The sequence below is a fragment of the Staurois parvus genome, unplaced genomic scaffold (assembly GCF_062004578.1).
Source record: "Staurois parvus isolate SC_StPar_1 unplaced genomic scaffold, SC_StPar_1.0 ptg002370l, whole genome shotgun sequence".
Lineage (NCBI taxonomy): Eukaryota > Metazoa > Chordata > Amphibia > Anura > Ranidae > Staurois > Staurois parvus.
Window position 1 is genome coordinate 10,001 of NW_028320166.1, and position 14,061 is coordinate 24,061.

General features: G+C 44.0%; 1 protein-coding gene across 1 annotated transcript in view; it reads left to right on the forward strand.

The window, feature by feature from the left end:
* The window catches only part of LOC149431162 (C-myc promoter-binding protein-like), a gene marked incomplete at its 3' end in the record, with an annotated part of 20,852 nt that extends 8,714 nt beyond the window's left edge, over positions 1–12,138 (forward strand). Inside the window, exons 3-4 of the mRNA XM_089665848.1 lie at positions 8,303–8,521; positions 11,993–12,138. Coding sequence (XP_089521974.1) covers positions 8,303–8,521; positions 11,993–12,138 — 365 coding nt within the window. The remainder of the gene's footprint in view (positions 1–8,302; positions 8,522–11,992) is intronic.
* Between the last annotated feature and the right edge of the window lie 1,923 nt (positions 12,139–14,061).

Consider the following 14,061-nt stretch of genomic DNA (forward strand, 5'->3'; position numbering starts at 1 on the left):
ACCGGATATAGTGAATGCAGGGTCCGGGGAGAGCGGATATAGTGAATGCAGGGTCCGGGGAGAGCGAATATAGTGAATGCAGGGTCCGGGGAGAGCAGATATAGTGAATGCAGGGTCCGGGGAGAGCGGATATAGTGAATGCAGGGTCCGGGGAGACCAGATATAGTGAATGCGGGGTCCGGGGAGAGCGGATATAGTGAATGCGGGGTCCGGGGAGAGCGGATATAGTGAATGCGGGGTCCGGGGAGAGTGGATATAGTGAATGCAGGGTCCGGGGAGAGTGGATATAGTGAATGCAGGGTCCTGGGTTTAGTAACACTTTAAGTAGACACTGCTACTACACCGCTACTCCAATGATTTCCACTTGCTTTGTGGGTCCTGCGCCAACTGGCTGTCCTTCTGCATTGTGACCACAGGAGGTTGGCCCGTTTGGCACAGGGAACCATTCATAGAATGCTTTGCATTTTCTGGATGAATGCAAAGTGTTCTCTGATTGGGCGAGGTGGAGAGGCGAGTGTTCTCTGATTGAACGAGGTGAAGTGGCGTGGCAGTGACATCACGTTCTACACCTCATCCAGTCAGAGAAAGCTTTGCATTCATTCAGAGGATGCAAAGTATTTCCTGAGTAGAATATTATGCCATTTAGTCATGTTTAAAGTGCTTGATAACTTCATGTAAGTGATTTCTATTATTGGACAATGGTTTGTTTGGTGGCACGGAACATATAAATGTGATTTTGTTTTTTGTAATGTGTTTCTTCAAGAGGGCTTCAGTAGGCTGTTTTCATAGTTTACAGTTTAAGAATGTTTATATTAAAGTATATGTGAACCCTCACCTTGTCAAACAACCCATTCAGTAGAAATTCTAAGCAAAAGTTTTGTGTTTATGTAAAATTTAACATTTTAAAAACTTTTTTTTCCCATTTTATTGTAAGTGATCTTACAACCTCTGTTCTCAGCTGCATAAGAAGCTTAGAGAGCTGGAGGAGGAGAAACAGCAGCACACTGATCTTCCCCATGAATGGCTGTGCAGGGGAAGAGAGGGATGTGTCTTTTTCACACAAGTACATGGTATAGAGGGCACATATCAGGAATAAGAATTTTTGTGTTAAAGCAGAGTTCCACCTGAAAAAATAAAAAGTCAGCAGCTCCAAAAACTGGAGCTGCTGACTTTTAAAATACAGCCACTTACTTGTCCTTCGGTCCAGCCGTGTCCTCACCACGGCTGGTTTCACCAGCCATCTTCTCTCCCTGGCGCCGGCATCTTCAGTGTGGTCACCCGGCTGTGACAGCTTGCAGCTTTACAGCTGGGCACCCACTGCACATGCGCGAGAAGCACTGCGCTTTGTGAATGGCCCCATAGTCTTCTGGGACCTGTCACGTGTCCCAGAAGACTACAAGGAGGGAGGGAGGAAGGAAGGAAAACCTCAGCTTCTGATGGCCTAGGCGATCGGACCGGAAGTGGGAGCGGGTGCATGTCAAATTCGGGTACCTGCTCCCCAAAGGTGCCAATCCTTAATAGGGAGCGGGGGACAAAGCCTTAAGGCAGAACTTCCCCTTTTGGGTGGAGCTCCGCATTAATATATTCTTTAACCCCTTGACGCCGACGTCACACAAATATGCGGCCTCACGGAACTGGGCTTTTTTCCATGGGGCCGCATATTTGCGTACCCGTCTTTCGGCGAGCTCCCAGCACAAAGACCGTGGTGTCACTGAGAGCCGCGTGTCCCGTTCTAACGTTCGGGACCCGGGACTCCCGATTCCGGGTCACATGATCGCTGTGATAAAGAGAACTGGAAAAAAAGGCACTTTGGAAAATGCTCTCAGACAAGCACCTTCGTGAAGGTGCAACTTTATTGGGTGAGACAAAGTAGCAAATATAATAAAATTGACCAGCCTGAAGTGGACAGTATGACTCCAAAGGACGGCCCGTCCGCTCTGAGGGGAGCTGAGATCAGAAAATGCTCCTGTCGGCTTCAAATCACGTGGTGTCAGCGTACCAGCGTCCTGGGTGGTGTCACCATGGCAAGCAAAGGCAGTGTCCGGCGCTGGCTTCAGCTGGGAGCATATGTAGGGTTACCAAGACGACATGTTTCTGATTGGCTATCAAAATGATCAGTCACTGTGCAGCCCTGCCCCTTGTGTTTTTTCTCTCTCTATGAATGGAGAAGAGAGATACATTGTATCATTACATACATCCTATTATACATTGTATCATTATATACATTCTATTATACATTGTATCATTATATACATCCTATTATACATTGTATCATTATATACATCCTATTATACATTGTATCATTACATACATCCTATTATACATTGTATCATTATATACATCCTATTATACATTGTATCATTATATACATCCTATTATACATTGTATCATTACATACATCCTATTATGCATTGTATCATTACATACATTCTATTATACAGTTGTGTCCAAAATTATTCAACCCCCAATGCTGTAAAGGGGTTTAGGGACTATAGTGTACATTTGGAATTGTATTCAGAATCAAATCCTACAAGGACGTTGTAACTACCCAAATGCAACTAAAATGACATCAATTGTTTATGTAATACAGTAGTAAATGGTTCTTATGTGGTTTCTTCATTGCCACAATTATTCAACCCCTTAAAGACTACCACTCTGAAGAACAGAGGTTCATACAGGTGCTTTCCATCAGGTATTGAAAACACCTGTGGATGTCACCGAGCAGCAATCAAGCATAATAAGCACCAATTAGGCAGCTTTAAAATGACTGTGATACTCAGCTCCTTCTAGACATTTACTGGTGTGGTTACAAACATGGTGAAGGCAAGAGAATGGTCCAGGAAGACAAGAGAAGAGGTGATTTCTCTTCACAGGAAGGGCAATGGCTATAAGAAGATTGCAAAGATGTTAAACATACCAAGAGACACCTTAGGAAGCATCATTCGCAAATTCAAGGCAAAGGGCACTGTTGAAACGCTACCTGGTCGTGGCAGAAAGAAGATGCTGACTTCGACTGCTGTGCGCTACCTGAAGCGTAGAGTGGAGAGAAGTCCCCGTGTGACTGCTGAGGAACTGAGAAAAGATTTGTCAGATGTGGGTACAGAAGTTTCAGCCCAGACAATAAGACGCACACTGCGTAATGAAGGCCTCCGTGCCAGAACTCCCAGGCGTACCCCCTTGCTGTCTCCAAAGAATAAGAAGAGTCGACTGCAGTATGCCAAAAGCCATGTGGACAAACCACAAAAGTTGTGGGATAGTGTTCTGTGGACTGATGAAACAAAATTAGAACTGTTTGGGCCCATGGATCAACGCTATGTTTGGAGGAGGAAGAACAAGGCCTATGATGAAAAGAACACCTTGCCTACTGTGAAGCATGGTGGAGGGTCAATCATGCTTTGGGGCTGTTTTGCTTCTGCAGGTACAGGGAAGCTTCAGCGTGTGCAAGGTACCATGAATTCTCTTCAGTACCAGGAGATATTGGATGGAAACGTGATGCAGTCCGTCACACACCTGAGGCTTGGGAGACGTTGGACCTTTCAACAGGACAATGATCCCAAGCATACCTCCAAGTCCACTAGAGCATGGTTGCAGAGGAAAGGCTGGAACATTTTGGAGTGGCCATCGCAGTCACCAGACTTAAATCCGATTGAGAACCTCTGGTGGGACTTAAAGAAAGCAGTTGCAGTGCGCAAGCCTAAGAATGTGACTGAACTGGAGGCCTTTGCCCATGAAGAATGGGCGAAGATACCCGTAGATCGCTGCAAGACACTTGTGTCAAGCTATGCTTCACGTTTAAAAGCTGTTATAACTGTAAAAGGATGCTGTACTAAGTACTAAGATTGAATGTCACTTGGGGGTTGAATAAAACTGATAATGCTGTGAGCACAGAAAAGACATTTGTGGTTATTTCATTATAACTGTTATGTTATATTTGTCTGACCTACAAGTGCCTCTTTAATGTAAATGTAAGCAAGATGACTGAATGATCAAAAGCAATGTCAAACTGGCCAAAACACTCAATTTCAGTGGGGGTTGAATAATTTTGGACACAACTGTACATTGTATCATTACATACATTCCATTATGCATTGTATCATTACATACATTCTATTATACATTGTATCATTACATACATTCCATTATACATTGTATCATTATATACATCCTATTATACATTGTATCATTACATACATCCTATTATGCATTGTATCATTACATACATTCTATTATACATTGTATCATTACATACATTCCATTATACATTGTATCATTATATACATCCTATTATACATTGTATCATTACATACATTCCATTATACATTGTATCATTATATACATCCTATTATACATTGTATCATTATATACATTCCATTATACATTGTATCATTATATGTATCCTATTATACATTGTATCATTATATACATCCTATTATACATTGTATCATTATATACATCCTATTATACATTGTATCATTATATACATTCCATTATACATTGTATCATCATATACATCCTATTATACATTGTATCATTATATACATCCTATTATACATTGTATCATTATATGCATTCTATTATACACTGTATTATTATATACAATCCATTATACATTGTATCATTATATACATCCTATTATACATTGTATACATCCTATTTTACGTTGTATCATTATATACATCCTATTATACATTGTATCATTATATATTCTATTATACATTGTATCATTATATACATCCTATTATACATTGTATCATTACATACATCCCATTATACATTGTATCATTATATACATCCTATTATACATTGTATCATTATCTACATTCCATTATACATTGTATCATTATATACATCCTATTATACATTGTATCATTATATACATCCTATTATACATTGTATCATTCTATACATTCCATTATACATTGTATCATTATATACATCCTATTATTCATTGTATCTCTCGAACTCCTGGCATAGAGAGAAAAAAAATGTTTGTAAACAAAAAAAAAGATAAATATTAAAAAATAAAATGGAAAATAAAGAAAAAATGCCTAGATGAAGGTTTGATCTAGTTCAGTGCCATGGTTATTATTTGGGTCAAATGGTCAGGGTCAAAGGCCAGGATTAAAAAAAATTGGTGTCAGTGTGTTTTAGGTAAAAAAAAAAAAGACAAAAACAAAATGCGCACAATTGTTTCTGGGCTGTACTACGGTCACAAACAACAAATAACATACACATTTAAATGGTATCGCTGCGATCGTCAAGAGCTGGAGAATTTATTTTGGGTTGTTTTATGGTGGTAGGTTATGGTAGTAACAAGAAACACACAGCTAAATAAAAAAAATATGATTTTTTTTTTTTACTATTTTGGGCCAGTTTTCCTAATGATAATAAAATAAAAATCAGGAGATATCCATTACCATTTACCACCAAATGAAAGCCCAATTTGTCCTGAAAAAAACGCGGTATAATCCACCTCAATGTACAAAGTAGTTGTGATGATCTGTACGGTTTTACTAACACATGTCAACGTTGCAAAATTGTGCTTAGGCATTTAGATTTGTTTTACCCTTAGCCGTGAAGGGGTTAGGTAATAAACCCAATCCAGAGTCTTTGAGCTTTGGGGTGTGAGCAAAGCATAGTTCCTTCTCCGCAGCCTTTGAAGCAAAGGGTTGAATAATTTGGGTCAGACTTGGAAACACAGGCAGGTGTTAGGTACCAGCAAAACAGACATTTCTAAGAGTTCTCTAGAGCCAGAATATTAAAGGAGCACTTGGCTAACTTCAGTGTTTCACAGACTCCAGCAACGTCAACGTAAAATGAAACCGATTTCTATGCGCCTTTAGTCTAAGTAAGATTTATTATTGGTTTGTATGTATTACTCGGCTCGGCACACTCCACTTTTGTTGCATGGAGTCACCTGTGCTCTGCAGTCCTCAAGCCACTACTGTAGAGTAGATACTTTTGTTCTACGATATTTCAGGACAACCTAGTACTTACCTAAACATACGGTACTATTTACTAAACCTGGAGCGTGCAAAGTCTGGGGCAGCTCTGCATTGTAACCAATCAGCTTCCAGATTTTATTGTCAAAGCTTAATTGGACAAGCTGAAGTTAGAAGCTGATTGGCTCCCATGCACAGCTGCACCAGATTCTGACTGCTCCAGTGTTACCCTAGGTTCACATCTGTGTGGGTGGTGCCGCTGCGGATCCGCACGAAAATCCGTGCAGCTGCACCACCCGCACAGAGAATCGCGGGCTGGTGCAATTACTTCTAATGACAGGCCGCCCCCACTGGAAAACGCAACCGTACTGGGAACCTCGGCTGCGTTTTCCAAAGTTGTGCAGAGACTTCTGTCACGGGGCAAGGGAGTCCATTCAAATGAATGGACTCTCGTGCCCGTGCAAAACACGGCTCACATGGCTGCATAGATGTGAACCGGGGGTTAGTAAATCCCCCCTATTGTGAGATATTTAAAAAGTTGTCAAATTTAGAAATGTAAAACCTACCGCAAACCCAACGGGGTTGGAAGTCCCTGACTCAACATAAAAAAAAAAAAAGCTAAAACATGATTAACCCAAACCAAATTTGAAAGACAGTTTTTCAAAAACAATAAAGGTAGAATGTCCACCCATCAAAAGTTATGGACACACTGGGAGTCTCGCTCCCCCCTCCAATCACCCGGCTTGTGCTTGTTAACAATATAATTAAATCCTCTGACCGATATTCCTACACATATTTATTTTACCTAATGCCTTCTCCTCTCCACCCAACTGTGTAGCTTCCCCTACCCCCACATCCATTATATTTTATTTTGTTCTTTGCATCTAACCAACTGTCCACCGAACTGCGACCAGCACACCAAAAAACCCTATACATACCTCTTTGGTTGCGCGAAACATGCCAGGCCAGTTCTCCAGTGTCAGAATGTCCCTCACCCCCCCATAGGATCATCCTGGTGGTCTTTTCCATGCCTCATCACGGGTTGTGCTCCTTCTGTACATGGTGGGCTCTGGGACATTCGTCCCTGTGTAACGGACCCTAGACACCCACGACTGGGTATCTCCATCAAGAAGCTGCTTCTCGGGCTCTGGAACACGAGACCAGTGAATCTGGCTATTGCTACCCCAAGATCCAGACGACACTAGATTTGAAGTAAGCTAGAGGTAGACTAGTTTATTTGAACACAGATACAAGGTATATACACTCAGGGGACAGTCCCCCCTCCCTGCATAATGACACAGGGCGGGGTAATCTACATTTAGTAACAAGAGACACACAGCTACTCAAACTTCACACCAGCAGACAGTCCCATCAGGAGGGAGGGCTGCTGAAGACACCCCCCCCCCTCCACTAAGCTAATACACATAAGTCCCACAATAGCTTGCTCCCAAGCAAGACAAACAATAGAACAATGGGATGCAGCCACACAACACCAAACAATCCACAACCCCCACCCCACCTATCTCCTAGACATATGGGCAGCACAGTGGCTAAATGGTTAGCACTTCCGCCTGGCAGTACTAGGGTCGTTGGTTCGAATCCCAACCATGGCACCACCTGCCTGGAGTTTGCATGTTCTCCCTGTGCCTGTGTGGGTTTCCTCCGGGTACTCCGGTTTCCTCCCACACTCCAAAGACATGCTGGTGGGTGAATTGGATCCTGTCTAAATTGTCCCTAGTATGTGTATATATGAATGTGAGTTAGGGACCTTAGATTGTACCCCCCTTGAGGGTTAGGGACTGATGTGAATGTACAATATATATGTAAAGCGCTGCGTAAATTGACAGCGATATATAAGTACCTGAAATAAATTAAATGTCTACACAATATTAGGACAGATCACCCTGTACCCCTAACAGGCACAGGGTGACTTGCACATAAGAGGGGTACGGGGAGCTGAGACAGGGGTCTCCCCACCTCTCCCAAGTAAGCTGGGTTCCATGGGCCCCCCACACAAAGTGACTCCCGTCACATGGGGATATTACCAAATAGGTTTTTAATACTATGGTCTATTTGTGACATAATGTCAAATAAAGCAATATTGATTTTATTTATACGTGGACCTAGTCTTTGTGCCTATAAAGTCCATTTGTAGTATTTCTGTTTCTTCTGACTACCTCTTTGGTGCAACCTCTGCATGTATATTCTTGTATTATTTATTTATTTATTTTTTTACTATAATGAAAATATTGAACAAGAAAAAAATGTGTTCTATGTATGTATGTATATATTTTGATGACTTTTTTTATATTTTATATAAAACTTGAACCCTATAAACATGTTTTCATTTTACCTTTTAGTACAGCAAAGACCTAGAGAAGATGCACTGATGGAACTTGCTATGAATGACTGTGACTTCAGTTCAGGGAAGAAAATGCATCAACTGGACATGGAGATTCAGGAAGCTTTTTTGTGCTTCATGGCATCCATTTTAAAAGGGTACAGAGTCTATCTGCGACCAATCACACAGGCTCCGTCGGAAACAGCCACAGACGCCAGCTCTCTTTTTGAGCTGCAAGGTATGCAAAATGATCTTATTGATACTTTGGTGCTTTGTTCTGAGCACAGTGAATGGAAAGCTATTGGGTGAAATATTGAACAGTTTAGGCATACTACAGTGTACACCCTTGTGAGGATCGTGTTTGCTCGCAGGTGTACCGAGCATCCCCTGGCAGGCAGTCCCATTCATGTCAATTGGGACGCGGTGGCTGTATGGACACCATTTGTCAGCTTTGCGGGTGCAGGGCCCTGGATGCAAACTGTGTACAGATAACACCTCCTATGCTCTCGGACTCAAACCAGAGGTGGAGGAACCTCAAAACAATTCCACCAGTGCATGGAAGGATGTTGTAACGGACCGCCTGACAGTACCTCTATCAGTCCCCTGATAGAGCCTCCCCAGAGTGCGGAGTCTAAGTACCGGAGCACTTGTTCACCAGGGCCCCTGATGGTGGGGATGGACTTGGAGCGCTCCGGGACCAGGTCGCAGCTGCTAGGTATCTCTATCAGAGGTAGAGGAGTCTGCCAAGGGCTCCAGCGGGTTAAGAGTCTGATGTGAGGGAGCCCAGGGATCCCTGAGGGATGGATGGACGGATGAGCAAAGTCAGAGTCAAACAAGCCGGGTCGGTAACTAGCGGGTCGGTGAGGTACAAGACGATAGGCAAAGGATAGTCGGGTCACACGCAGGGTCAATACCAAAAGATCAGATCTATAAGGGAACATCCAGGAGCAGAGTCAGGCAAGCCAAGGGGTCAGGACAGGAGAAGGCAACAAGGTCAGACAATCCAGATCAGAGTACTCACAACACAGGCAACAGGATACAAAAGACCATTTGGCAACAAGTGTCTGTGCAGGGCTGGTTTAAGTAGCCCGCCCTGCACCTGACAGGCACCCCCTAGGTCCCAGTGCCTGCCTAGTACTGTCAAGACGACGGGTGCACCTGGGTCCTAGTGCCCTGCTACCTGCACGTCTTGACAGACGCCTACGCATGTGTAGGCCCATGTGTCGCGATGGTCCCTGACAGTTGTTCAGGTCTACAACAAGGCTGGGGAAGCCCGACTGATACTGTGAAGTGAAGCAAAAAGAAATGACCTCTTTATTAAATAAAATACATATACTCACAAACATGGATGTAAAACAAGTATTACAGATCCTCAAAGGAACTGGGGAGTGTAGAGCCAATGTAAGTCATGTCACCAGGGTAGACTTTCAAAGTGAGGCTGACGCGTTTCGAAGGGAGACCCTTCATCAGATCTCTACCCTGGTGACATGACTTACATTGGCTCTACACTCCCCAGTTCCTTTGAGGATCTGTAATGCTTGTTTTACATCCTTGTTTGTGAGTGTATATATTTTATTTAACCACTTCCCGTCCGGCCGCTGTTTATAAACGGCAGGACGGTGGCACTCCAGGGGTGGGTTGCCGTTCCTAAACGGCACCCGCATTTTCAAGCTGTGCGTGCACCCTGGGAGCGCGCAGCACTGCGATCGGGTACCTGCTGTGTCCTCCGGACACAGTGGAACACCGATCGTCGGACGGGACCTCTGTGCGAGGTCCCGATCATGTGATCACTGATTGGCAAATCAGTGATCACATGCAGAGTAGTAAGCAAGATGTCACTTCTGACATCATTGCTTACTACGTGTGAAATCTGTGAATGATCACAGAGGTCACATGGTACAGGGCTATTCACAGTAAATCAAAAACGAATTCTCCTGCACTCTAGGACCCAGACAGGTGGCGAATGGATGGAACCAGACCTGGAAAAATCGACCACCAATGCATGTAGGGTTGTGCGGCTCCAAACAAGGCTGGGGGAGCCCGACCAATACTGCAGAACGAAATGAAAACGAGAAGCGCACCAACCTTGCGCATTACCTCAATAACCAAAATGTATTAATTATAAAAATATACTCACCGCGAATAAAATCAGGCATGTAAGTCCTCAAAGGGACTTGAAGACAGTGCGAATCCCATCAAGGGGATGGATATTCAGTACAGCTCACTCCTATATGTACCCAAGGAGGGCAGGGACGAATTTCAGTCCATGGGTACATATAGGAGTGAGCACTCTCAGTTCAGTTAGCTCTGATGAAGAAGGGACACCCTTCAAAACGCGTCAGCTGTACTGAATATCCATCCCCTTGATGGGATTCGCGCTGTCTTCAAGTCCCTTTGAGGACTTACATGCCTGATTTTATTCGCTGTTTGTGAGTATATTTTTATAATTAATAAATTTTGGTTATTGAGGTAATGCGCAAGGTTGGTGCGCTTCTCGTTTTCATTTCGTTCTGCAGTACAAGGCTATTCACAACAGCCTTGTACCATGTGACAAGCTGTGACCAATCACAGCTCTCACAGTATTTCTCAATGGCTGCAAGAATGAAGCCAGAGAGAAGGAGAAATGATTGCTTTTACAGCCTTTATGGGTGTAAAAGAAAAAAATAAATAAATCTTCATCACCCCCCACAAGTAGTACAGTGTCACTATGGTGACACTGTACTGCTAGGGTGACAGTATGTAAAAAAACACATAAATAATAATATAAAAAAAAAATTAAATAAAAATGTAAAAAAATTTTTAAAAAAATAATAATTTTTGGTTATAAACTAATTTGGGTTATTTTATTTTTTTTACTAAAAAGATAACTGAATAAATTTTGGCCAAGATTTATGATGAAATATTATTTATTTGCAAAATTTTATACGATAAACACTTTTTTTTTCAAAACTTTTGGACTTTTTCATTTATATAGCAAAAACAAATAAAAATCCCACTGGTGAATAAATACCACCAAAATAAAGCTTTATCTGTCTCAAAAAAATGCAAAAAAATTCATATGGGTACAGTGTTGCATGACCGCGCAATTGTCATTCAAAGTATGATAGCGCTAAAAGCTGAAAATTGGCCTGGACTGGAAGGGGGTGAAAGTGTCCGGACAGGAAGGGAGGGAAAGTGTCTGGACTGGAAGGGGGTGAAAGTGTCCGGACTGGAAGGGAGGGAAAGTGTCCGGACTGGAAGGGGGGGGAAAGTGTCCGGACTGGAAGGGGGGGAAAGTGTCCGGACTGGAAGGGGGGGGGGGAAGTGTCCGGACTGGAAGGGGGGGAAAGTGTCCGGACTGGAAAGGGGGGGGGGGGGGGGAGTGTCCGGACTGGAAGAAGGGGAAAGTGTCCGGACTGGAAGTGGTTAATAAAATCACTGAATTACTGAGGTAATGCGCAAGGTTGGTGCGCTCTTTCTTTTTGCTTCACTTTGCAAACTGTGTACATTCAGAGCCATGAACCTGCATGGCTGTCAAATTGGGAACAGCCGCTGTGTCCGTACAGATGCTGCGTCCCAGTTGACATGAATTGAACAGGATGCACAGAACACCTGTGCATCCCCATGCAGGTAAGCACAGACCTCACACAGGTGTACACTGCAGTATGCCCATGTGACTAAGGCCTTACAACAGCAGAAAGTAAATAAATGTTTCTTTTCTCGTTTTAAGGTTTCTTAAAGAGCCGTGATCGATCTCACCACAAATTTTACAATATGATGACTAAAACTCAGATGTTTATCCGCTTCATTGAAGAGTGCTCATTTGTTAGTGATAAAGATGCCAGTCTGGCCTTTTTTGATGACTGCGTTGAGAAGGTATGTTCTGAAGAGATTTACTGTGGATGTTTTTTTCCGTAGGGATCGTTTACACCTGCTTCCAAATATGGCATTTGACACCTTTTGAAAGCACTCTGAATGCCAGTCACAAAATAAAATGGTTACCTTACAGTCCTGTTCACATGTTGTGTTTGCTTTGCTTCACTTCAAAAATCCCCCATGTTGCTTTCTTTGTGCTTCAAAGTATCTCCAAATCCTCCATAGAAGTTTATGAAATGCTCGCTAACAGCAACTGCAGCTTTTGAGGGGCTTTTATTCAAGTTAGCTTCACTTTGTTTTGGAGGTATTGCAGGTAAGAGATATCCCAGAATGCACTGGGAAGTCAGCAAGCGAACCAGAAAGACATCATCAGCAGTCACTTCTGGTTCATGTGTATTTATTCTGGGAGTGTCTGGTGCAGACATCACATCTGGTGTGCAGTGTGGCGCATCAGGAAGGTGAGCTGGGTCTGAACTGGAGACGAGTAGCTAGCAGATGGTACATGTGGTTTGGGAATGCCATAGCGGAAGGTGGGGGATCAGCTAAGCTGGGGGTTACTACTAAGTGGGGGATCAGCAGAGCTGAGGGTGCTACTGAGTGGGGGATCAGCAGAGCTGGGGGTTATTACTGAGCAGGAGATCAACAGAGCTGGGGGTGATTACTGAGCAGGAGATCAACAGAGCTGGGGGTGAATACTGAGCAGGGGATCAGCAGAGCTGGGGGTTATTACTGTGCAGGGGATCAGCAGAGCTGGGGATTATTACTGAGCGGGGAATCAACATAGTTTGGGGGTTGTTACTGAGCTGGGATCAGCAGAGCTGGAGGTTATTACTGAGCGGGGGATCAGCAGAGCTGGGAGTTATTGCGGAGCGGGGAATCAACAGAGCTTGGGGGTTATTACTGAGCGGGGATCAGCAGAGCTGGGGGTTATTACTGAACGGGATCAGCAGAGCTGCTGGGGGTTACTACTGAGCGGGGGGATCAGCAGAGCTGGGGGTTACTACTGAGCGGGGGATCAGCAGAGCTGGGGGTTACTACTGAGCGGGGGATCAGCAGAGCTGGGGTTACTACTGAGCGGGGGATCAGCAGAGGTGGCGGGCTATTACTGAGCGGGGGATCAGCACAGCTGTGGGAGTTATTACTGAGCGGGGGATCAGCAGAGCTGTGGGGGTTATTACTGAGCGGGGGATCAGCAGAGCTGTGGGGGTTATTACTGAGCGGGGAATCAGAAGAGCTGTGGGGGGTTATTACGGAGTGGGGGAATCAGCAGAGCTATGGGGGTTATTACTGAGCGGGGGATCAGCAGAGCTATGGGGGTTATTACTGAGCGGGGGATCAGCAGAGCTGTGGGGGTTATTACTGAGCGGGGGATCAGCAGAGCTGTGGGGGTTATTACTGAGCGGGGGAGCAGCAGAGCTATGGGGGTTATTACTGAGCGGGGGATCAGCAGAGGTGGCGTGTTATTACTGAGCGGGGGATCAGCAGAGCTGGGGGGGGGGGTAATAATATGGGGATCTGCTGAATAGGGATACTAATGAGTTGGGGTTCTGCTGAGTGGGGTACTACTGAGTCGGGGTTCTACTGGGCTCTTTTAAACCAGGTAGAAAATCAACACACATGGGGCATTTGCCAAGCTTCATTAAAGCTTCAAAAACGCATCACAGAATCAACAAAAACACATCAAAAAAGCATGTTGAAGCGGCGGTTGCTTTAATGTGTGTTGATGTTGCCACAAGTGCACGAGCCCTTAAATTTGCAACCTATCCTATAATTTCTAAATGTCAAACCATTGCGAATCGTTTCTCCCGGGTGATTGTTGTCAAAGCTCACCTGTCTCTTCTGCTGAGCTCTAATACACATTCTCCAGAATTCCAACAATGTGTTGGCGATGTGACTTGACAGGAGATTTTCTTCGCTATTGTC